Below are 25,401 nucleotides of genomic sequence, written 5' to 3' on the forward strand. Positions count from 1 at the left end.
ATGTCAACGTCAGTTTATTGATATAAGCTTGCATTGTTTTTAGAGGGCAGGCTACGCTGCAAACAGTGTATATTTTTATCCGGGTCCCGTCTCCTCATGTCCGTTCTAACATTGACAAGCGCAGCCGGAGCACTGTGATCATCTGTCAATCATGGTCAGCATTCAAATTAAATAATATTTCTATGGAGCTAGCCTCTGATCAATCAAGTACCCACCCTCTGATCAATCAAGTAGTTACGGGACATAAAACTTATGTCCCGTCTTTTTTCAATTTGTTGCTTAGTGTTTAAGGAATGGCCCATGCCCATTTTTCGAAATAGACCTCCCTCTAACCACGCGCTGAAATCCCACTCAGTGGCAAAGACAGTCTAGTCCGCGGTATAGGGCCTTATATATCCAATACCTATCACTACAGAACGAACTAGGTGACCACCAGACCCTGTGTCCATCACGCTGCAGTTCTGTTCTGATGGTCGCCGAGCGCTAGCCACAGCGGGGACGGCGCCACCCGTCTGGTTCCGCTCTGACCAGGATCATGTCCTGGGCACTGACGCCGTGTGTCTGTCGACACGGCTGCTGACAGCCGCTCTCCTGAACAGGCGTCTGAACAGGAACCAGCAGCAGCCGAGCGTACCACTGGTCGAGGCTTACCTCACTGCACCACTCGGCCGGCAAGGAAGAACATCTGTAAACGCGTTTGAAGTGGCTCAAACTCCAAATGTTGTTTTTTGTTTCGTCGATCTAGCGTGACCGGCAACTGGCAGGAGGATAAACAGTTGGACTGATTGCTGTCATGATCATGTTAGGGATCTATGAGACAAAGATTTGCTTATCCATATACGGCTGTAGACACTTCTGTGCAGTAACCGTCTATGTTATGTCCCTCGTCCTGGATTGGGCGAGACAAAGATTGTCTTAGCTGCAGCCGCAGGCGCGGCTTTTGAACCGAAACACGACCGGGCTTTACCTACAGGCACTAACAAAATGATGCAATGTCGGGCAACCTGTACGAACGGTTTACATCGTGATTCATCCAAATCGATAATTAGAACCAGAGCTGATAAAACTGGCGCCAGTTTTAATCGGACAAATCGGCGCGGTGCCGGTGCCACTCTGGCGATACTATTTACGCTACACGTTATCGGTGATCTGTCAATGATCTCAGATCGGAACTGGCGGCGGCCGGCGGGCGCCCAGACGCGTCACGGTCGGCCTACACCTCTCCGTCCGAGGGGTCGCGTTTCCCCGGCCTGCTGTTTTGTGTGACAGATTGGTCTGGATGGGTGACGTGGCAGACTGATTTGGCTGGCTGACCGGCAGACAGACGACAGAGTGGTCTGGACGGGGCGAGGGACAGACAGACGCAGGCCCGTCTGTTTGGCACTGTTATCGTACGTGCAGCGGCTCGGGCGTGGTCAAATCCACCTCCGCCGGCAGATTTACCGTAACGGACACAGACGGAGACTTTCAGCCTCTCGGAGATCAGAGACAGGGACCGCCTACCTTTACAGAGCACACAGACAGAGACTAGAGCTGTACTGCGATCAGAGACTTTCAGGCCGTGCACCTCCACAGAGCATTGTGCACAGAGACCGCCCAGGAACAAAGACCATTCTCTATATGCTGCCTAAGCAGAGAGCATCGCCCTGTTCCTGGACGCTGCCCATTCTTTAGTCCTGAAGACAAAAGGTGGAACATCCGCTAGATAGAACACAACAACTCACTTTTATCGGAATCGGAACTGTTGCAACAAGCATTGTGCACATTCTCTCAGAAGGCCGCCGTGCATTGCGCAAAGCAGCCTTTCTATGTAAATTGGATTCCACGGAGAAATGTGAGACCGCATTCAGATCTTCCAGTCTGTGGAACGGCTACTTGGCCTCATCTCAGCGTGCCTCTGCTCGTTGTCTGTCCTCTGTCCAGCTGTTGTCCAGAGTTTGTGCCTCTGACCTATCCCTGTATTTATTCTCTGTCTTTAGTTACACGGACTGGGTGTCTCTGCTCCGTGTCGCTGTTCCGGCGACCCGCCGTCTCCGGAGCAGTTGTTTGTCGACGTCCGGCCGCGTCTGGTCGGTCTGGGACCTGCGGGTTGCCAGCCGCCGCACTGTCGGAACGTCGCCGTCTTCTCCCCGGCACGCAGCTGCCGGGAGAGGGCTGGGGCTCTGACAGCTTGGAGCTCCGCTGGCGATTAGAGGGACAACTGTCGATACTGTATTCGACTGTCGGCTTCAATCTTAGAGTGGCTCAGAGAGACAGCGCCGATTACGACAGCTCTGACACATGCTGACAGCAATTCGGGTGGTATTTGTTCAATGTCCAGAGCCGGTTTGTGATTAAGCTGCCTAACTCGTTGTCATATTGCTGCTGAGAGAGGACCTCTCTGTCTCCCAGCCACAAGTGACGGTCGTGTTTTCCGTGGGGTTGATTCAATGTGGATCTAGCGAGACTGCTGAAGGCTGAACTGAGGCTGTAGGTCGCCGCTCATCTGCCAAAGGCCGGCGGGATGGGAGAGGTTTTAGCACAGTTTCCAGCAACTCTCCAGGCGCCAAAGGCCTATCGCTGTGAAATATGCCATCCCGCTGATCTTAATTCATGAAGCTGAAAGCAGGCATTGTATAAGTGCTCTACTTTCACGAATTGTTCGAATCACAGCACTGTCAGTCTTTTCCATAGAACCGCGCCGGAGGGCCGCTTTTTTGTGGCTAGTGGTGCCATAATTACAGCATTTCCCGTCGGCCGCTGACCCAGTGGGCTGAAGGCTGGCAATCATGGAGCTGACCCCGGGCGCCACTCGGCGCCGCGCCGAGTCTCGGCGGCGGCTCGGCGTGACTCGACCGTTGTATGGCGCCTGCCTGTGCCGCCGCACGCTGGGCCGGCGGACCGGAAAAGCGCTAGAAATACCCCCAAGAGTGACTTTTCACAATATGAACAAAATATGTATCATTCGATCCCAAATTGATCAAAGCATACGATTCTGATGCCATTTTTGCCCTGAGGTCGAAATTGAGGTGGTCAGTTGTCACCAAACACAAGACTATTTAGACCCGCTAGTGGCCACCACATTTGCCGATTTTAATGCTAATCTTTAGTTGATATTTATTAGTTGACCAGTTGTCGTTTTGAACGCAATTTTCTGTCAGACTAGTTCAGGGCACTGTTGTTCGCTGTACCAACAACATTCTTACATATTGCATCGCTTTTCTGCAAGATAAGCTAGCTTTTTGCAAGCAGCTGCAAGACCATAATAAAAATCATATCTAAATTTTTAAATAGACTTTTATAAAAACGTTATTTCGAGCAGCTAAAAATGAACATCTTATACTAGCCTCTGATTACTCATCTTTCGTTCCATATAGGTGCTTTGCTGCTTTTCCCTGCTACTTTTCGAGATATGCGCCAGTCAACCACATGATGTAGGGGCAATTGTCACCTCGCCGCTCTACTGACGGCCCGGCGCTCTTTAAAGCGCTGAAATTTATGAAAAACGAATGCTTATAATCTGAATAGAATATATGTCCCTGAGCTCAGAATTTATCAACGCACACAATGCTGTCAAAATTTTTGGGCCAAAGTCAATAATTAAGTCATTATGAACCCCCAAACACAAGTCAGTGATAATCAACAACAACTTGCTCTTTAGTTAGACTTTTTGAAAAATGTTATTTTGAGCCGCTAAAGATGAGCATGTCATCCAAACAACTAGTCAATTGTCTGCCATGCCATATTGACGATTATTGCCTATTACTGCTACTTTTCGAGATATCGTCTGCTTAGTCACCTGAAATAGCTGCTATGCCACCCTACCGCGGTAGGGTGGCATAGCAGCTATTTCAGGTGACTAAGCAGACGATATCTCGAAAAGTAGCAGTAATAGGCAATAATCGGCAATAGGGCATGGCAGACAATCGACTAGTTGTTTGCATGACATGCTCATATTTAGCGGCTCGAAATGACATTTCTCAAAAAGTCTAACTAAAGAGAAAGTTGTTGTTGATTATCACTGACTTGTGTTTGGGGGTTCATAATGACTTAATTATTGACTTTGGCCCAAAAATTTTGACAGCATTGTGTACGTTGATAAATTCTGAGCTCAGGGACATATATTCTATTCAGATTATAAGCATTCGTTTTTCATAAATTTCAGCGCTTTAAAGAGCGCCGGGCCGTCAGTAGAGCGGCGAGGTGACAATTGCCCCTACATCATGTGGTTGACTGGCGCATATCTCGAAAAGTAGCAGGGAAAAGCAGCAAAGCACCTATATGGAACGAAAGATGAGTAATCAGAGGCTAGTATAAGATGTTCATTTTTAGCTGCTCGAAATAACGTTTTTATAAAAGTCTATTTAAAAATTTAGATATGATTTTTATTATGGTCTTGCAGCTGCTTGCAAAAAGCTAGCTTATCTTGCAGAAAAGCGATGCAATATGTAAGAATGTTGTTGGTACAGCGAACAACAGTGCCCTGAACTAGTCTGACAGAAAATTGCGTTCAAAACGACAACTGGTCAACTAATAAATATCAAGATTCTAGCGCTTTTCCGGTCCGCCGGCCCAGCGTGCGCCGGTCGGCCGGCCGGGTGCAGTGCTGCGGCGGCCGGCCGGCCGTCCCACGCGCCGCCCGCGGCCAGTCGCCCGGCGCTGCCGCTGACCCGCCGCGGCCACGCGCCCCGCTCAGAACGGCCTTGGCCGTCTCTCTCTCTCTCTCTCTCGCTCGGTCTCTGTGCGTCGTAGATTCACTGCGCCGCCCGCTGCGTGCGGCCCGCAGCGCTGCCGCCCCCGACAGCGATTCGAAACTCCTGGCTCGTTCTCCGCACCGGACCTGCACGTCACAGCCACCGGAGGCCGGACTACCAGACCGCGATCCCTTATTATTAATTTACGGCTCATGATTTTTGACGTAACGTTGAACTATGAGACCTCAATCGTGTATAAGACTAAAACGTCAACCCGGGACTCTATTCAAGATTTTGGTCCAATGCGCTGATACAAACTTCCTGCCTCAGTGCTACTGCACTGTCCTGGCAACAAGACGTCCTTATCTTCGCCTGTCCTCTTGCTACCATAGCTACAGCTGCTTAGAACTGCACCAAGATATGCTGTCTTATTCACCCAATACAAAATGTTTCATGTACTCATGATAACAATTCATGATTGCTTTATTATGTCTTTTTGCATTTAATAAGACATTTCGGCGACCGTGCTTTTGCAGCTACGATTCGTTTCACGCTTAGATATCGCGGTTTAGCGCTGTGAGGGCCCGTGTCAGCCGTGTCAGCTCCGTGTCAGCTCCGTGTCAGCTCCGTCACGTGTCGGCCGGCGCCGTCACGGCCCGGCCCTCGCCGCCGCCGCAGCCCGCTCCATCCGCATTCTTTGTGCGCCGGCGCCGGCGCGGCCTTGTGCTGCCGACATTTACAAACCAAATGGCTGGCCCAGCTCGATTGTCGGGTGGGCGGCGCCGATCGGTGGCTCATGGCGAGCTGTCCCAGGGCTGCGGGAGAGGGAGAGGGACGAGAGAGAGAGAGAGAGAGAGAGAGAGGGGGTAGAGGGAGGAGGGAGGGAGAGGCGTGTGCCGGGCAGGACAGCGTGTGGGAGTGACCGTCATCTAATACTGCCATTGGGTCAGTGACCTCGAGGCCAATGAGTCTGACGGCAAAGCATTGGTCTACTATAGTAAAGATCTGGTGACAAGATAGTCGGTAGGGTAGTGCTCTGTGTCAGCTCGGTATCAGTGCTCCGAAAGTTGCAAAACATATGCTATGGAATAGATGAATATATTATAATCCTTTCCTGAGCTTATCGACTCTCTTGAGCCATATGATCTGAGCTTATACGTAAATGTAAATGCATACCATACACAGTTAGGTTCCAATGTCCAATGTGACAAGAATCCGAATCAATGGCAGCCGTTTGGCTCTCAAGGGACCGCTGTGCTATGAAAGGCTGCTGACTAACTCGCTGGCATTTTGGGACATGTAACAGAACCCGTGACAGTCGAGTGTCGGTCGTCCTTGCTCGGGTCGGGCCGAGCGTACACGATAAACGGTACCAAGAACATGGTGTTGCGGTGTGAAGAAATGTTTCGTCAGATCGGAAGTACTGCAGCGGAGAACGAACGGTATTCCGCCAATGTGTGGTTTACAGAGGCGGCGAAGCTCAGGGCATTACATGTCCCTAGCGGGAGAGAGACTAGAAGCTGCTCCTTTCGAGTTCTCTCTTGCTGCTTGCTCTCTCCTCTCTCCTCTCCATTTTTATTGAGGTATTGCATAGCTCATTAAAGGTAGTGTGCCAGCTTTCTTGGACCGTATGGAGTTAATGGCCCAGATAAGGAGAACCGGATTTTTAGAACTTATCCATACCTTCAAAACTCACGGAAACGTCTTAAATTCTTCAAATTTTGAGTACCCCAGTGCGAAATTCGCCCCGACGGGTTGTCGGTCGTACCCCAACCACATTTCACACCACTATGAACAATAAATGCACACACTGAAATCGCTATTACCGATATGCTCATCCAATCAAGTTTCGATAAACCCGTTCATCATCATCTCCTGCGGTTTCGAACACGCCTGTTAGGTGGCTTCTGATGCTCGTCGAGGTCGGAATTTCCAAATACGCGTGGTGCGTCGGGCCGCGCGCTCTGACTTAGGCCAAGAAAAATGCGTCAGCTGATCATTGTCATTTCTGCCACTTGCGTGTGGTGAAATGGGGTCATAACTTATAAGACGGCTTTTTCATATCAATTATTTTACATAAAATCATATTTCAAACCATAAATAATGTTCGACAGCCAAATAAAAGAAACAATACCAATACGGGCTTACAGTTTAAGGCTCGACATTGTGTTGTCTACGATTAGACAGCTGATAACTCATTCCCGTACGTCGTATGGTCGTAACACTATAATGACCTTTGCTTATTGTCACAAGTGCGCCGCATTCGCGATTGTTGCCCGACGCCTGTTTGCAGGTGAGCCCACTACAGTTGTTATACATATCTAAAAACCGAAAAACTTTTAGGCGAAAAAGGCACTATTCCAGGCCCATTTTTGATTTTTTTTGCGATATTAGGTAAAAACAGAAGCTTCTTATCCTAGGAAAAATAAAATGGGAAATCTTTCAAAGGTGGCACACTACCTTTAATCTTTTAACGCTTTCGGCAGAAATGGGTCGTCTTTCTGGTAGGTAGAGGAGCAGTACGAATTACGAAACCAAGGACATCGGAGCAGACGCATAAGCTAAGCAATGCCCACAGAACACCTCGATTGAAAACTGAAATACGTCTGTGTCAGACCGCTTGTTGCTCGGGTCAGCAGGTTCTGCCCAGACCTGTGTAGGTAGATACCGCGTTTTCCTTCAGTAACTGACCGGCTATCGCTGTCGGCGGTTTCTCTCTCGAGGAGGTCTGTACCCTTGGGCCTGTCGCATCTGTCAGTGATGACTCCTTGACTCCTTGACCTCATTGACTCCCGCTGATCGACTGGCCAGGCAGCCTGTCTGCAGTGACTCCCTGACTCAGACTCCCGGCGACTGACTGGCCGGCCAGGCAGCCTGTCTCGACAATGACTCCCTGACTCAGACTCCCGCTGACCGGCCGGCCAGGCTGTCTGCGGACCGATGAGAGCGCCCTGTCCCCGCTCACCGCTCGGTAAACACTCGGCGGTCTGCACCGCTCGGAAGGCCTGGAGCGCAGGCGTATCTGGAGTAATCCGAGCCCGGACCTAGCCCGCCGCCTAATTTCGGCCATGTCAAAGTCCGACCGCCGCGCGCGGCCGGCGGTCTGCAGGGCCGGTCCGGGCCGGGTCGGGTCGGGGGCGGTGCAGCAGAGGGCGCACAGCCGCGCCCTTGGCGAACGCCGCCGGATGGTCACGGGCCATCGGAGGCTGGAGACGGGGCGGGTCGGGATGGGCTTACCGCCGCGCCATCATACCAAGAGAGAGGTCGGCGGAGACGGGCGTGGGTGGGCTGGAAGGGTGCAGATATCTCTAGCAGGAACGTTAAAAAGTGGCATCTCTCAAGGAAGCTCAGTAGGTCCCTTTATTTGTAATGCCTCTAGCCTGTCTGTTCTTGCCACTGACGTACACCGTTTGTTCACAGGTGGCTCCTGGGAGGCTGATATGTCTTCTGATTGTCATCGTTTGCTTATTCAGAAGTGCAATAGCCGGCGACTTGAAAGGTATGTTGACATACTATCTACTTTCAAAGTTATGATGCTGGTAGTAAGCATACGATTTTACGGTGTAAAGGATTATGTATCGTGAGACGTAAAGCGGAAATAGGTATGGAGTCATTCGAGACTAAGAGACATCACTATTCACCAGGAGTAGCAAATAACAATTCTAGTCAATTAGTTCCAGCATCGTAAATGTAGATCCATGCAAAAATAGAATGAAAGGAAGCATATATTGCATGCTGAGAGCCTAACGATTCGTTTACGGACCATAAAAGTCCACCGGGCTCGGCCCGCAGCGATACGATGCTCCATGCAGCCGCTGTTGCATGAGGCGACTGATTGTAGTGAAGTGTCTCCGGCGGTATCGCACAAATGGTCACTGGCGCACGATATAAGCAAACAGCGGGTATTCTGCACGCACTGGTGGACGTTACTGTACCGACCGTCAGCACTGTACGCCCGGACGGGCCCGCTCGGTCCGGTGACCGCCGTCCGCAGATTGGAGACTAGCGTACAGTGTTCACTAGCAGCGTGCATCCATCAATGTTCGTTATATCTTTGGTTGCTGATTGCGGGTAACTTTGATGCTCTTTGTTTGTAATGACAGTGGTAAATGACACGTGGAACAGCAGCTACTTTTTTAACACCAACAATCAACTGTTAGCGAGCTGTTTTTTTTAACATCAGACTTCTTGTAAACGTCATAGCAATAGGCAAATGTTTTTTTTTTGCATGTGCTATTTTAAAGAAATTTAAAGGCCCTTTAAAAAGTAGCAGTCCTAACATACCTACTTTCAATGTTTGTTTACCACTGGTCAGTTAAAGGGAGATTATGACCTTTTTCCACAAAATCTGAGTTAGGACCATTTTCTGACAAAACACAACAAATTATAATGTAAATTAAAACCATTTTGCTCAATTCGGTACCTTGCCGCAAATATCTCAACTTGAAGTCACGTTAGCGGGGAGCGCTGAAAATGACCGTTGAATAAGTACTTACATCACTTTTTGGTACTTGCATGTAATTTTGTAAAATGAGCGTATTCATTACATTTGATCTTCATCACATCTAGTTAGTTAATGGTCGTCTATAGTGCCTTCAAAAGATATTCATGGTTTGGGGGTGGTTTATGTCTAAATTTACGCAACTATTTTTCCTGTTCATCATCTGTCGCCATATGCTGCTATTTTAGTAGCAACGACTCAATTTTGAATCGGTCCCGCCGACTGCACAATAAAAGAAGATAGATACAACACTTTTGCGGCATCACTGAAAAACTTATGCAGTACTGTTATCAAAATTCTCATAACACCGTTCGACAAACCTGAAGTCTTTTTGAAATAAATATGCTTGTATTTTTCGCTTCAGGCTCTGAGGCCAAAATAATGAATTTCGTAGTCGCAATCGCAAGATTTGGCTGCGTTTCTGGCGCATGCCGTTCATTTGTGGCGCAAAATAATACTTGGAAACAAAGAAGAGTAGGCACTATGTACCCCCGAATTAGAATCTAATTAATTCTAGACCGAATTAACTCTAATTCAAATTAGAATCCTTACAACCGCAACGACAAGGCGATAACATAAACAAAAACCCAAGCGTCGCTGTTTGAAATAAAAGCGCCATATACTGTGACTTTTTTATAGAGAAGGACAACGCATTTCGGTGGGTGTTACAAGTACTGCAAGTACTGCTTCTTTTTTGCAAAAATAAAAATCTTTTTCACATACGAAAATGTGCTAGGAAATTTTCATATTTTATAGAAACTACAGTAGAAATAGTATAGATGTCGAGTAATTTTTATTTAAGAAAAAAGAAAGCTCATTATCTCCCTTTAAAATCGGCAGACGGGACAATACGCTTACGCCGTATTGAAGCATAAATTATAGCGTTGATGTATCCCTATTCCAATAAACTCGACCAATAGGTATGTGATATACATTTTATAAGTAGAATATATGTTAAATCAAACAATTATTAAGAGCCTTCATTTTTTTTCCCCAATTTAATCCAAGCTACGCGTATTACCAATACAACGCGACCGGCAGTATATTGTTTTAAAGAACTATATGTCATTGTACCGTGTCCTAGGTTCATTTTGCATTGTGCAATAAGCATCATTCCCGACTGACCGGTAAGTATGGTCCTGAAGCTCGACTACGAGTGTCAGCGTGTGTGGCGTATTTTTGCATTGTGACTAACACCTGCCTGCTCGGCTTGTCGGCAGGTCTGGATATCGACTGTTCAAACGAGGGCCAACTGATGGACATCCCGTCCGTCACAGACGACCCGTGCATCACGTGCAGGTGTATGGTGAGTGTGGCTAACCGTGACAAATACGACCAGTTATAACACACATAGTGATAATGTCCTGTATCCCATCTATGCTCGACGGCATTAGCCGGCGACTTCAATGCCGATGTGAAATATCACTGGCGTAAATGGCCGGACCGAGTTTCATAGCGATCCACATTATTTTCAGGTGACTGAACGTCGATACCTAAATTAGAGACAGACAGAAATCTCGGTAACTGGTGTCCAGTCCAGTCCAGTCCAGTCCAGTCCAGTCCAGTCCAGTCCAGTCCAGTCCAGTCCAGTCCAGTCCAGTCCAGTCCAGTCCAGTCCAGTCCAGTCCAGTCCAGTCCAGTCCAGTCCAGTCCAGTCCAGTCCAGTCCAGTCCAGTCCAGTCCAGTCCAGTCCAGTCCAGTCCAGTCCAGTCCAGTCCCGTCCAGTCCCGTCCAGTCCAGTCCAGTCCAGTCCAGTCCCGTCCCGTCCCGTCCAGCCTAGTCCACTGGCCAGGCCAGGCCATGGGCCAGCTTGAACACGCTCCAGTTGCACTGCGGTGTCCTAGTCATCCAGTTACCCGGCTGGTCAGCATTATCGAGAGGATGTTTGAAACGTTCTTAGTTATTTTCATAAACCAGCATGGAACCGCATTTAAGAAGTGACGCAAGGGAGAATGTTGGCTCCAGAAAGCTTCGTTCTACCTTCCGTCTTTTAGGTCTAACTCCGAGCTCGGTGATCCTAAGTCTAAGTAAGTCTAGTTAGCATCTAACTAGTCATCGGCTTTAGCGCACGAAATACCTACTTGACTATCTTCGCCTACTCGGATTTCAGCCGTAGCTGTTCTCGTACATGCACACCTATATATACAACTGTATAAAGGTCACAGGGTTATACCCTCGCTGACGTCTGACCGAACCTGTCCGCAGAACCGGTGGGTCAAGTGTGACCGGGAGGTGTGTCCCATGGCGGACACGTGCCACCTGGTGCTGGAGGGACAGAAACTGCGGCCAGACTCCTGCTGCGAAAAGTGCAAAGGTAACCGACCAAGTAGGCGTAGGCGACTAGCACTCTGCCTTAGGATTTGATGCAGCCATAGTTGAGTATGTTATGCCCACTGAAGCTAAACATTTATCAAATTAGCTGCCGATCATGTCGCTGACATTACAAGTTATTACAGAGTGCAGACCTTTTACCCCTATCGGCACATCAGCGCTCGCCGTCAGCGGCGAACAGGGACGACCCAGATAGTGCTGACAGCACGAACAGAACTACCCAGAACCCGCTGATGACATGCGCTCAGCACTCAAATAAACAGCATTGACGTGCTTCAAGATGCAATGCAACACTGGGGTCTGCCCTGCAGTATTCCTTGGAAAGGCTGCGGAAACCAGAGAAGCATGCAGTTTGTGTCGTGGTGCTGCGGAGCGTCCGGTCGCGCTATATCTGTAAACTGCAGGCTCTGAACAAGCAGTGTCCGGTCTCGCTGTATCTGTAAACTGCCGGCTCTGAGCAGGCAGCCGGAACCGGTCAGCGGGGCGGCTGTTCAAACAGATGTCCGGCCCCTCTGCGGTTTCAATGGCATCCACCCACCCATCTTACATACCGAGCTACAATTTGTCGGCATGCGCTTACAAACGAATGTGTAGTTCTGTCCTTTCACAAATTTATGACAAAACTATCGAATATCATTGTGCAATACGCACGTTTATTAGAGACTTCCCCATGAGTTTCCGTTCACCATTTGTTCTGTGTGTTTCGGGCAGGCTGTCAGACGGCGGCGGGCCGGTTTTCCGAGGGGGACGCGTGGACAGACCCCAGTGACCCGTGTCAGATAAACCACTGCTTCAGCGGCGTGGTCACCGTCTCCAAAATCCAGGTAACGACATTGCGTCCCGATGACGGCCTCGGTGTGTGCCGGTTTGCAGTTGAACGTTTCTAAATCCTCATCGAGATTGTCCGACTGATTCCGAGTTTTAGGTGTGATTAATGTGTTTTTGTACGACATATACATACCTAGATGTAGCATTGGTGCATATTCGTATGCATACTGGGTGCTTGTCACCAATTTCAATATTTGTTTTATCAGCTTACATCACAAACGTGCGTAAAGATGTCCATAAAGTTAGCGTCGTATTCGTATTCGGATTCAAATTCGAGTAATGATTTCGCTCAAAATTGGCATACAGATAGCCCATGGCACGCTGAGTTCGAAAATGGTGACCTTTTTTTCCTAGGTCAAACCGTTTGACCTTGAGAGGTCAAAATACTGCGTACCCTGTAGAATCTTTGTTTATGGTCCGATTTGAAAAATTCGACCACCAGTGTGTTCGTCTCATCGAGAAGCAGTAGCACATCCAAAAAAATCCGAGGTCAAGGTCATAGGTCAAGGTCAAGGTCACTTTAAAAATCACCGTACCCTATAAAATCTTCATTTTTGGAGCTATCGGAAAATTTCGGCCACCACTGTGTTCGCCTCATCAAGAAGCAGTAGCACATTCGAAAAAATCCGAGGTCAAGGTCATAGGTCAAGGTCAAGGTCACTTTAAACGTTAATTTTAGTCCCCGTACCCTGTAGAATCTTTGTTTATGGTCCGATTTGAAAATTTCGGCCACCACTATTTTCGTCTCATCGAGAAGCAGTAGCACATTCGAAAAAAATCCGAGGTCAAGGTCATAGGTCAAGGTCACTTTAAACGTTAATTTTAGTCCCCGTACCCTGTAGAATCTTTGTTTATGGTCCGATTTGAAAATTTCGGCCACCACTGTGTTCGTCTTATCGAGAAGCAGTAGCACATTCGAAAAAATCCGAGGTCAAGGTCATAGGTCAAGGTCAAGGTCACTTTAAACGTTAATTTTAGTCCCCATACCCTGTAGAATCTTTGTTTATGGTCCGATTTGAAAATTTCGGCCACCACTGTGTTCGTCTCATCGAGAAGCAGTAGCACATTCGAAAAAATCCGAGGTCAAGGTCATAGGTCAAGGTCAAGGTCACTTTAAACGTTAATTTTAGACCCCGTACCCTGTAGAATCTTTGTTTATGGTCCGATTTGAAAATTTCGGCCACCACTGTGTTCGTCTCATCGAAAAGCAGTAGCACATTTGAAAAAATCCGAGGTCAAGGTCATAGGTCAAGGTCAAGGTCACTTTAAACGTTAATTTTAGTTCCCGTACCCTGTAGAATCTTTGTTTATGGTCCGATTTGAAAATTTCGGCCACCACTGTGTTCGTCTCATCGAGAAGCAGTAGCATATTCGAAAAAATCCGAGGTCAAGGTCATAGGTCAAGGTCAAGGTCACTTTAAACGTTAATTTTAGTCCCCGTACCCTGTAGAATCTTTGTTTATGGTCTGATTTGAAAATTTCGGCCACCACTGTGTTCGTCTCATCGAGAAGCAGTAGCACATTCGAAAAAATCCGAGGTCAAGGTCATAGGTCAAGGTCAAGGTCACTTAAAACGTTAAAATTCGGATTCAAATTCGAGTAATGATTTCGCTCAAAATTGGCATACAGATAGCCCATGGCACGCTGAGTTCGAAAATGGTGACCTTTTTTTCCTAGGTCAAACCGTTTGACCTTGAGAGGTCAAAATACTGCGTACCCTGTAGAATCTTTGTTTATGGTCCGATTTGAAAAATTCGACCACCAGTGTGTTCGTCTCATCGAGAAGCAGTAGCACATCCAAAAAAAATCCGAGGTCAAGGTCATAGGTCAAGGTCAAGGTCATTTTAAAAATCGCCGTACCCTATAAAATCTTCATTTTTTGAGCTATCGGAAAATTTCGGCCACCACTGTGTTCGCCTCATCGAGAAGCAGTAGCACATTCGAAAAAATCCGAGGTCAAGGTCATAGGTCAAGGTCAAGGTCACTTTAAACGTTAATTTTAGTCCCCATACCCTGTAGAATCTTTGTTTATGGTCCGATTTAAAAATTTCGGCCACCACTGTGTTCGTCTCATCGAGAAGCAGTAGCACATTCGAAAAAATCCGAGGTCAATGTCATAGGTCAAGGTCAAGGTCACTTTAAACGTTAATTTTAGACCCCGTACCCTGTAGAATCTTTGTTTATGGTCCGATTTGAAAATTTCGGCCACCACTGTGTTCGTCTCATCGAGAAGCAGTAGCACATTTGAAAAAATCCGAGGTTAAGGTCATAGGTCAAGGTCAAGGTCACTTTAAACGTTAATTTTAGTCCCCGTACCCTGCAGAATCTTTGTTTATGGTCCGATTTGAAAATTTCGGCCACCACTGTGTTCGTCTCATCGAGAAGCAGTAGCACATTCGAAAAAATCTGAGGTCAAGGTCATAGGTCAAGGTCAAGGTCACTTTAAACGTTAATTTGAGTCCCCATACCCTGTAGAATCTTTGTTTATGGTCCGATTTGAAAATTTCGGCCACCACTGTGTTCGTCTCATCGAGAAGCAGTAGCACATTCGAAAAAATCCGAGGTCAAGGTCATAGGTCAAGGTCAAGGTCACTTTAAACGTTAATTTTAGACCCCGTACCCTGTAGAATCTTTGTTTATGGTCCGATTTGAAAATTTCGGCCAGCACTGTGTTCGTCTCATCGAGAAGCAGTAGCACATTTGAAAAAATCCGAGGTTAAGGTCATAGGTCAAGGTCAAGGTCACTTTAAACGTTAATTTTAGTCCCCGTACCCTGTAGAATCTTTGTTTATGGTCCGATTTGAAAATTTCGGCCACCACTGTGTTCGTATCATCGAGAAGCAGTAGCACATTCGAAAAAATCCGAGGTCAAGGTCATAGGTCAAGGTCAAGGTCACTTTAAACGTTAATTTTAGTCCCCGTACCCTGTAGAATCTTTGTTTATGGTCCGATTTGAAAATTTCGGCCACCACTGTGTTCGTCTCATCGAGAAGCAGTAGCACATTCGAAAAAATCCGAGGTCAAGGTCATAGGTCAAGGTCAAGGTCACTTTAAACGTTAATTTTAGTCCCCGTACCCTGTAGAATCTTTGTTTATGGTCCGATTTGAAAATTTCGGCCACCACTGTGTTCGTCTCATCGAGAAGCAGTAGCACATTCGAAAAAATCCGAGGTCAAGGTCATAGGTCAAGGTCAAGGTCACTTTAAACGTTAAAATTCGGATTCAAATTCGAGTAATGATTTCGCTCAAAATTGGCATACAGATAGCCCATGGCACGCTGAGTTTGAAAATGGTGACCTTTTTTCCAAGGTCAAACCGTTTGACATTGAGAGGTCAAAATACTTCGTACCCTGTAGAATCTTTGTTTATGGTCTGATTTGAAAAATTCGACCACCAGTTTGTTCGTCTCATCGAGAAGCAGTAGCACATCCAACAAAATCCGAGGTCAATGTCATAGGTCAAGGTCAAGGTCACTTTAAATATCGCCGTACCCTATAAAATCTTCATTTTTGGAGATATCGGAAAATTTCGGCCACCACTGTGTTCGTCTCATCGAGAAGCCGTAGCACATGCAAAAAAATCTGAGGTCAAGGTCATAGGTCAAGGTCAAGGTCAATTAAAATGTCGCCTTACCCTATAAAATCTTTATTTTATTTTCAATTTAGTATAAATCAGTAAATTTTGTGCTTTTTTGAATGATTTTGCATTTTTTGTAAGGGAAATAGATTATTTCTTATTTTACGTTATAAATAGACATTTTCTTTTTTAAATATTGATGAAATTGATCTGGCCATATTTTTAGCATCAAATTAGTGTTGCTTTTTTTATTCAAATATTGCGCAGAGACGACTTAAAGGGACCCTCCCACCTTCAAAAAAGTTAATGAATTGGCACGAAAGTGATGTCGCTCGGTTCAGAAAGAGCGAAAACGAATATCTACCAAATTTCATCGAAAAATATTCACCGGTTTTCAAGATATTAGACTTTTACTTTTGTTTACTTTTTGGGATCTCCGCTGTTCCTAGCGACTTTATTTGAAAGTGCGGCATTTGTTGCGCGCAAAGCAGCATATACCACCGCGTGCTACCAAACGTTTTAGTGAAAGATTTAAAAATCGTTAGATCTCCGCTGACGTCACAAATTCTAAGGGGGCATACCAATGCACTAGCCCCTTAGAATCCGAAAACTGCAAGTTTGAAATTCCATATCTTCGAATTAAAGCATTTGTCGATGTTGTGAGTGCCCAAACCGGTATTTGCAGGCCATGGCCACCAATTTGGCTATCTCAACTCAAAACTAATGTTAAGGTGGGAGGGTCCCTTTAAAAACGTTGCAATGCGTCGGCGTAGCGTCGGCGGCGTGCGTCCTGTGTATTTGGAGCATTTGATTCTGATTCGCTTTAGAATTTAGAAGCGATTCTTCGCAGTAGAATCGCTTGATTCTACTGCTTCTCGATGAGACGAACACAGTGGTGGCCGAAATTTTCAAATCGGACCATAAACAAAGATTCTACAGGGTACGGGGACTAAAATTAACGTTTAAAGTGACCTTGACCTTGACCTATGACCTTGACCTCGGATTTTTTCGAATGTGCTACTGCTTCTCGATGAGAAGAACACAGTGGTGGCCGAAATTTTTAAATCGGACCATAAACAAAGATTCTACAGGGTACGGGGACTAAAATTAACGTTTAAAGTGACCTTGACCTTGACCTATGACCTTGACCTCGGATTTTTTCGAATGTGCTACTGCTTCTCCATGAGGCGAACACAGTGGTGGCCGAAATTTTCCGATAGCTCCAAAAATGAAGATTTTATAGGGTATGGCGATTTTTAAAGTGACCTTGACCTTGACCTATGACCTTGACCTCGGATTTTTTTGAATGTGCTACTGCTTCTCGATGAGACGAACACAGTGGTGGCCGAAATTTTCAAATCGGACCATAAACAAAGATTCTACAGGGTACGGGGACTAAAATTAACGTTTAAAGTGACCTTGACCTTGACCTATGACCTTGACCTCGGATTTTTTTGAATGTGCTACTGCTTCTCGATGAGACAAACACAGTGGTGGCCGAAATTTTCAAATCGGACCATAAACAAAGATTCTACAGGGTACGGGGACTAAAATTAACGTTTAAAGTGACCTTGACCTTGACCTATGACCTATGACCTTGACCTCGGATTTTTTCGAAAGTGCTACTGCTTCTCGATGAGACGAACACAGTGGTGGCCGAAATTTTTAAATCGGACCATAAAAAAAGATTCTACAGGGTACGGGGACTAAAATTAACGTTTAAAGTGACCTTGACCTTGACCTATGACCTTGACCTCGGATTTTTTCGAATGTGCTACTGCTTCTCGATGAGACGAACACAGTGGTGGCCGAAATTTTCAAATCGGACCATAAACAAAGATTCTACAGGGTACGGGGACTCAAATTAACGTTTAAAGTGACCTTGACCTTGACCTATGACCTTGACCTCGGATTTTTTCAAATGTGCTACTGCTTCTCGATGAGACGAACACAGTGGTGGCCGAAATTTTCAAATCGGACCATAAACAAAGATTCTACAGGGTACGGGGTCTAAAATTAACGTTTAAAGTGACCTTGACCTTGACCTATGACCTTGACCTCGGATTTTTTCGAATGTGCTACTGCTTCTCGATGAGACGAACACAGTGGTGGCCGAAATTTTCAAATCGGACCATAAACAAAGATTCTACAGGGTACGGGGACTAAAATTAACGTTTAAAGTGACCTTGACCTTGACCTATGACCTTGACCTCAGATTTTTCGAATGTGCTACTGCTTCTCGATGAGACGAACACAGTGGTGGCCGAAATTTTCAAATCGGACCATAAACAAAGATTCTACAGGGTACGGGGACTAAAATTAACGTTTAAAGTGACCTTGACCTTGACCTATGACCTTGACCTCGGATTTTTTCGAATGTGCTACTGCTTCTCGATGAGACGAACACATTGGTGGCCGAAATTTTCAAATCGGACCATAAACAAAGATTCTACAGGGTACGGGGACTAAAATTAACATTTAAAGTGACCTTGACCTTGACCTATGACCTTGACCTCGGATTTTTTCGAATGTGCTACTGCTTCTCGATGAGGCGAACACAGTGGTGGCCGAAATTTTCCGATAGCTCCAAAAATGAAGATTTTATAGGGTACGGCGGTTTTTAAAGTGACCTTGACCTTGACCTATGACCTTGACCTCGGATTTTTTTGAATGTGCTACTGCTTCTCGATGAGACGAACACACTGGTGGTCGAATTTTTCAAATCGGACCATAAACAAAGATTCTACAGGGTACGCAGTATTTTGACCTCTCAAGGTCAAACGGTTTGACCTAGGAAAAAAGGTCACCATTTTTGAACTCAGCGTGCCATGGGCTATCTGTATGCCAATTTTGAGCGAAATCATTACTCGAATTTCAATCCGAATTTTAACGTTTAAAGTGACCTTGACATTGACCTATGACCTTGACCTCGGATTTTTTCGAATGTGCTACTGCTTCTCGATGAGACGAACACAGTGGTGGCCGAAATTTTCAAATCGGACCATAAACAAAGATTCTACAGGGTACGGGGACTAAAATTAACGTTTAAAGTGACCTTGACCTTGACCTATGACCTTGACCTCGGATTTTTTCGAATGTGCTACTGTTTCTCGATGAGACGAACACAGTGGTGGCCGAAATTTTCAAATCGGACAATAAACAAAGATTCTACAGGGTACGGGGACTAAAATTAACGTTTAAGATGACCTTGACCTTGACCTATGACCTTGACCTCGGATTTTTTTGAATGTGCTACTGCTTCTCGATGAGACGAACACAGTGGTGGCCGAAATTTTCAAATCGGACCATAAACAAAGATTCTACAGGGTACGGGGACTAAAATTAACGTTTAAAGTGACCTTGACCTTGACCTATGACCTTGACCTCGGATTTTTTCAAATGTGCTACTGCTTCTCGATGAGACGAACACAGTGGTGGCCGAAATTTTCAAATCGGACCATAAACAAAGATTCTACAGGGTACGGGGACTAAAATTAACGTTTAAAGTGACCTTGACCTTGACCTATGACCTTGACCTCGGATTTTTTCGAATGTGCTACTGTTTCTCGATGAGACGAACACAGTGGTGGCCGAAATTTTCAAATCGGACAATAAACAAAGATTCTACAGGGTACGGGGACTAAAATTAACGTTTAAGATGACCTTGACCTTGACCTATGACCTTGACCTCGGATTTTTTTGAATGTGCTACTGCTTCTCGATGAGACGAACACAGTGGTGGCCGAAATTTTCAAATCGGACCATAAACAAAGATTCTACAGGGTACGGGGACTAAAATTAACGTTTAAAGTGACCTTGACCTTGACCTATGACCTTGACCTCGGATTTTTTCAAATGTGCTACTGCTTCTCGATGAGACGAACACAGTGGTGGCCGAAATTTTCAAATCGGACCATAAACAAAGATTCTACAGGGTACGGGGACTAAAATTAACGTTTAAAGTGACCTTGACCTTGACCTATGACCTTGACCTCGGATTTTTTCGAATGTGCTACTGCTTCTCGATGAGACAAACACAGTGGTGGCCGAAATTTTCAAATCGGACCATAAACAAAGATTCTACAGGGTACGGGGACTAAAATTAACGTTTAAAGTGACCTTGACCTTGACCTATGACCTTGACCTCGGATTTTTTCGAATGTGCTACTGCTTCTTGATGAGGCGAACACAGTGGTGGCCGAAATTTTCCGATAGCTCCAAAAATGAAGATTTTATAGGGTACGGCGATTTTTAAAGTGACCTTGACCTTGACCTATGACCTTGACCCCGGATTTTTTTGGATGTGCTACTGCTTCTCGATGAGACGAACACACTGGTGGTCGAATTTTTCAAATCGGACCATAAACAAAGATTCTACAGGGTACGCAGTATTTTGACCTCTCAAGGTCAAACGGTTTGACCTAGGAAAAAAAGGTCACCATTTTTGAACTCAGCGTGCCATGGGCTATCTGTATGCCAATTTTGAGCGAAATCATTACTCGAATTTGAATCCGAATTTTAACGTTTAAAGTGACCTTGACCTTGACCTATGACCTTGACCTCGGATTTTTTCGAATGTGCTACTGCTTCTCGATGAGACGAACACAGTGGTGGCCGAAATTTTCAAATCGGACCATAAACAAAGATTCTACAGGGTACGGGGACTAAAATTAACGTTTAAAGTGACCTTGACCTTGACCTATGACCTTGACCTCGGACTTTTTCAAATGTGCTACTGCTTCTCGATGAGACGAACACAGTGGTGGCCGAAATTTTCAAATCGGACCATAAACAAAGATTCTACAGGGTACGGGGTCTAAAATTAACGTTTAAAGTGACCTTGACCTTGACCTATGACCTTGACCTCGGATTTTTTCGAATGTGCTACTGCTTCTCGATGAGACGAATACAGTGGTTGCCGAAATTTTCAAATCAGACCATAAACAAAGATACTACAGGGTACGGGGACTAAAATTAACGTTTAAAGTGACCTTGACCTTGACCTATGACCTTGACCTCGGATTTTTTCGAATGTGCTACTGCTTCTCGATGAGGCGAACACAATGGTGGCCGAAATTTTCCGATAGCTCCAAAAATGAAGATTTTATAGGGTACGGCGATTTTTAAAGTGACCTTGACCTTGACCTATGACCTTGACCCCGGATTTTTTGGATGTGCTACTGCTTCTCGATGAGACGAACACACTGGGTGTCGAATTTTTCAAATCGGACCATAAACAAAGATTCTACAGGGTACGCAGTATTTTGACCTCTCAAGGTCAAACGGTTTGACCTAGGAAAAAAGGTCACCATTTTTGAACTCAGCGTGCCATGGGCTATCTGTATGCCAATTTTGAGCGAAATCATTACTCGAATTTGAATCCGAATTTTAACGTTTAAAGTGACCTTGACCTTGACCTATGACCTTGACCTCGGATTTTTTCGAATGTGCTACTGCTTCTCGATGAGACGAACACAGTGGTGGCCGAAATTTTCAAATCGGACCATAAACAAAGATTCTACAGGGTACGGGGACTAAAATTAACGTTTAAAGTGACCTTGACCTTGACCTATGACCTTGACCTCGGACTTTTTCGAATGTGCTACTGCTTCTCGATGAGACGAACACAGTGGTGGCCGAAATTTTCAAATCGGACCATAAAAAAAGATTCTACAGGGTACGTGGTCTAAAATTAACGTTTAAAGTGACCTTGACCTTGACCTATGACCTTGACCTCGGATTTTTTCGAATGTGCTACTGCTTCTCGATGAGACGAATACAGTGGTGGCCGAAATTTTCAAATCGGACCATAAACAAAGATTCTACAGGGTACGGGGACTAAAATTAACGTTTAAAGTGACCTTGACCTTGACCTATGACCTTGACCTCGGATGTTTTCGAATGTGCTACTGCTTCTCGATGGGACGAACACAGTGGTGGCCGAAATTTTCAAATCGGACCATAAACAAAGATTCTACAGGGTACGGGGACTAAAATTAACGTTTAAAGTGACCTTGACCTTGACCTATGACCTTGACCTCGGATTTTTTCGAATGTGCTACTGCTTCTCGATGAGACGAACACAGTGGTGGCCGAAATTTTCAAATCGGACCATAAACAAAGATTCTACAGGGTACGGGGACTAAAATTAACGTTTAAAGTGACCTTGACCTTGACCTATGACCTTGACCTCGGATTTTTTCGAATGTGCTACTGCTTCTCGATGAGACGAACACATTGGTGGCCGAAATTTTCAAATCGGACCATAAACAAAGATTCTACAGGGTACGGGGACTAAAATTAACATTTAAAGTGACCTTGACCTTGACCTATGACCTTGACCTCGGATTTTTTCGAATGTGCTACTGCTTCTCGATGAGGCGAACACAGTGGTGGCCGAAATTTTCCGATAGCTCCAAAAATGAAGATTTTATAGGGTACGGCAGTTTTTAAAGTGACCTTGACCTTGACCTATGACCTTGACCTCGGATTTTTTTGAATGTGCTACTGCTTCTCGATGAGACGAACACACTGGTGGTCGAATTTTTCAAATCGGACCATAAACAAAGATTCTACAGGGTACGCAGTATTTTGACCTCTCAAGGTCAAACGGTTTGACCTAGGAAAAAAAGGTCACCATTTTCGAACTCAGCGTGCCATGGGCTATCTGTATGCCAATTTTGAGCGAAATCATTACTCGAATTTGAATCCGAATACGAATACGACGCTAACTTTATGGACATCGCATAAAGCATAACCTTTTGCTTCCGTTAACGCACTCACGGCTCGACATCTGTCACACTTGTCACCATAATGCACGGCGTAATACACTTATTATCTTGATAGAGACAAGTAGAAACACGGAATGCACACATGCACTGTTTGCTCCGTGTTTTTTTTTTACACTTATTATCGTTATTCTCCGGCGTGCTGACGCGTCCCGTCCCCTCTGTCGGCAGTGCCACACGCCGTGCGCCAGTCCGCTGCCGGCGGCGCCCGGACAGTGCTGTCCGCGTTGTCCGGGCTGTCTGCTGGCCGGTCAGCTGCTGGCGCCCGGTCAGAACCTGACCCTGCCCAGTGACCCGTGCGTGACCTGCCAGTGTGGCCGGGACGGCACGCACCACTGCCACCGGCAGGTGTGCCCGGCGCTCTCCTGTCCGTACTCGGAGAGCAAGCGGGAGCCGGGCCAGTGCTGCGACAGCTGCACAGGTCAGTATACATACAGCGGAAACCGTCTGTCTGTTAACGGCACGACCATTACACAGGTCAGTTCATAGAAAGTACCACGGCAGCGTGTAGCGCCTGCGCTGCCGGCGCCGCCGCTAACTATCCGCGATCCTTCCACCCACCCTGTCAGCTCCCAGTCTCTGCAGATCGGGACGGGGCCGCGCCGGCCGGCCGGTCGGTCGCGTGCACCTCCCGGACCGGTCGCTCGGACGATCGGGCGGGGCGCGGCGCCCTCATCACGCCTCTGTGTCTAGACAGCCAATTGAGCGCGCCGTTGAACCAATAAACAGGCTGGTCAGCCGAGCAGGACACAGAGAGGAGCGCCGCGTCCCTGGCCGGCAGACTTCCGCCGGAGAGCCCAGCTGCACCGTCGGACCGCTGCTCGGTCCCCCTCCCCAGTCTCCTTCCGCCCTCCGGCGCCCTATGACGCGCTGCAACACCCGCCCTTCCGGCCGGCAGGCACGCGACGGATCAAGCCCAGCGACGGCTGTGTGATGGGCAAGCGGCGCTTCTCAGATGGCCAGAACTTCACGTTGGACCCGTGCACGCAGTGTTCGTGTCAGGGCTCGACGAGCGTGTGCGCGCGCCAGAGCTGCCCGGAGCTGGCGTGTCCGCTGGTGCACCAGGTGTACAGTCCGGACCGCTGCTGCCCCGTCTGCCGGCGGCCAGAGCGCGTCCGGCGCGTCTGCCGGTACCTCGGCAAAACCTACGAGGTGAGCAGACTGCAGAGACGAGCGCTGGAGAGCAGGCAGAGGTCGAGCAATAGAGAAACCCAACTCAATGTTATGCTATAAGGACAATAAGTGCAGATCAGAACCGTATAGTCGACTACAGAATGATGTTCCACTTTTCACAGGCAATTATTTGCCTGGAGTGGTAGGCTGTGCCGCATCACAAGGGCTGAGTTTACAAATTATAGCTTTGTCCCAATGTTCACAATCGACACTTAATTGCGTGATAAACGGCACAACTTAGCGCTCCGGTCAACTGATAGCAACTGAGGAGTGGAACATCATTCTGTAGTCGACTATACATACGTGCTCGGCAGAGATGTGTAGACTTGAATAGGCTCGGAAGATAAAATTGTTGACGTTCTTAGATCGGTGACTGTGATTTGTGAAGAATCGTTTTGCAGTTGCGGTGATGGTCTGATGGTCTGACATCATGATGGTCTGACATCCCTCCTCACCGTCAGGACGGCGAGTCGTGGCCGATGCGGAACCCGTGCGCCTCGTGCACCTGTTCGGGGGGCCAGCCGCGCTGTGAGTTCCAGATGTGTCCTCCGGAGGGCCCCGACTGTCCGCCCGGCCACCATGCCGCCCGACTGGCCGGACAGTGCTGCGAACAGTGTGTCGAGGATGACGCCGTCTGCACGGTAAGAATCGAGACTGAGACGGGAGGAGTGTTCCAGCGGCTATTACTGAGCCAATGGAAACTGCAACGTCTTAGCTGCTGCTCATATTAAATGCTTTAGTGAATTTGTCATCCTATCTTTTCCAATGACATTTTTTATTCGTATTTCATAAAACAAGCATGCATTGTGTTAATACCCAGCTCCAGCTAAAGCCCTTGCCGATATATTTGTGCACATACCCCAGGGGGGTACGCTCCGGCTGTTTAGCATTACGAAAAGTGGTGACAGACGTTTGTGGAGGATTGTCGACGAACTCTTGTTCCGCGAGCAGCACTCACGCGCTAGCGGAAAATCCACCAATCAGCGCTCGGCAGTGCTCGACGCTGATTGGCCCGACGCTCGTGACGAAATTGCGGGGGACCGCAGTTATTCTCTATGGACCCGAATAGGCTTTTGGATTTCAGAGGGGTTTCTTTAAGATTATATGCTGTTTCGAGCTGTTTTCGAGTTGAAATATATTTCTTATGACTGTTAGCTATATAATGGCACCATAAAATCATGATTTTAATTAATATTACCGATGTAATATCGGCCGAAAAGACATGCTGTCTTGGCACGGACTGCCCTGCGGCTGATGTGGGGCCTTTAGTGCCAGCGTATGGTAATAATGGGCTGAAGAAGGGTTATTGGAGACTCTTAGAGCCCCACCAGGATTCAGTATAGGGTCATCAGAGGCCGGGAACGTCCATCAGGGGTCTGAGTAGGCCTGCCATAGGGGCATACATGACACATCATGGAACATGGGTCAATCTAGATCCATTAGGGGCCGTTGAAGGGCCATCATTGTTCAGTGTGGGCCCGCAATTACCTCTAATGGGCATGCCGTGCCCCGATGGACTAACGCTGGCCTC

General features: G+C 46.8%; 1 protein-coding gene across 2 annotated transcripts in view; it reads left to right on the top strand.

Moving 5' to 3' along the window:
• LOC122387051 (BMP-binding endothelial regulator protein-like) overlaps positions 1 to 25,401 on the top strand; it is a 39,579-nt gene that overhangs the window by 9,952 nt on the left and 4,226 nt on the right. For both annotated transcript variants that reach the window (XM_043376851.1, XM_043376850.1), the window contains exons 2-8: positions 8,094 to 8,172; positions 10,395 to 10,480; positions 11,380 to 11,488; positions 12,217 to 12,329; positions 22,869 to 23,118; positions 23,596 to 23,849; positions 24,332 to 24,511. In XM_043376851.1, the coding sequence (XP_043232786.1) occupies positions 8,094 to 8,172; positions 10,395 to 10,480; positions 11,380 to 11,488; positions 12,217 to 12,329; positions 22,869 to 23,118; positions 23,596 to 23,849; positions 24,332 to 24,511 (1,071 nt within the window). The remainder of the gene's footprint in view (positions 1 to 8,093; positions 8,173 to 10,394; positions 10,481 to 11,379; positions 11,489 to 12,216; positions 12,330 to 22,868; positions 23,119 to 23,595; positions 23,850 to 24,331; positions 24,512 to 25,401) is intronic.

The sequence above is a fragment of the Amphibalanus amphitrite genome, unplaced genomic scaffold (assembly GCF_019059575.1).
Source record: "Amphibalanus amphitrite isolate SeventyFive unplaced genomic scaffold, NRLGWU_Aamphi_draft 000272F_arrow, whole genome shotgun sequence".
Taxonomy (NCBI): Eukaryota; Metazoa; Arthropoda; class Thecostraca; order Balanomorpha; family Balanidae; genus Amphibalanus; species Amphibalanus amphitrite.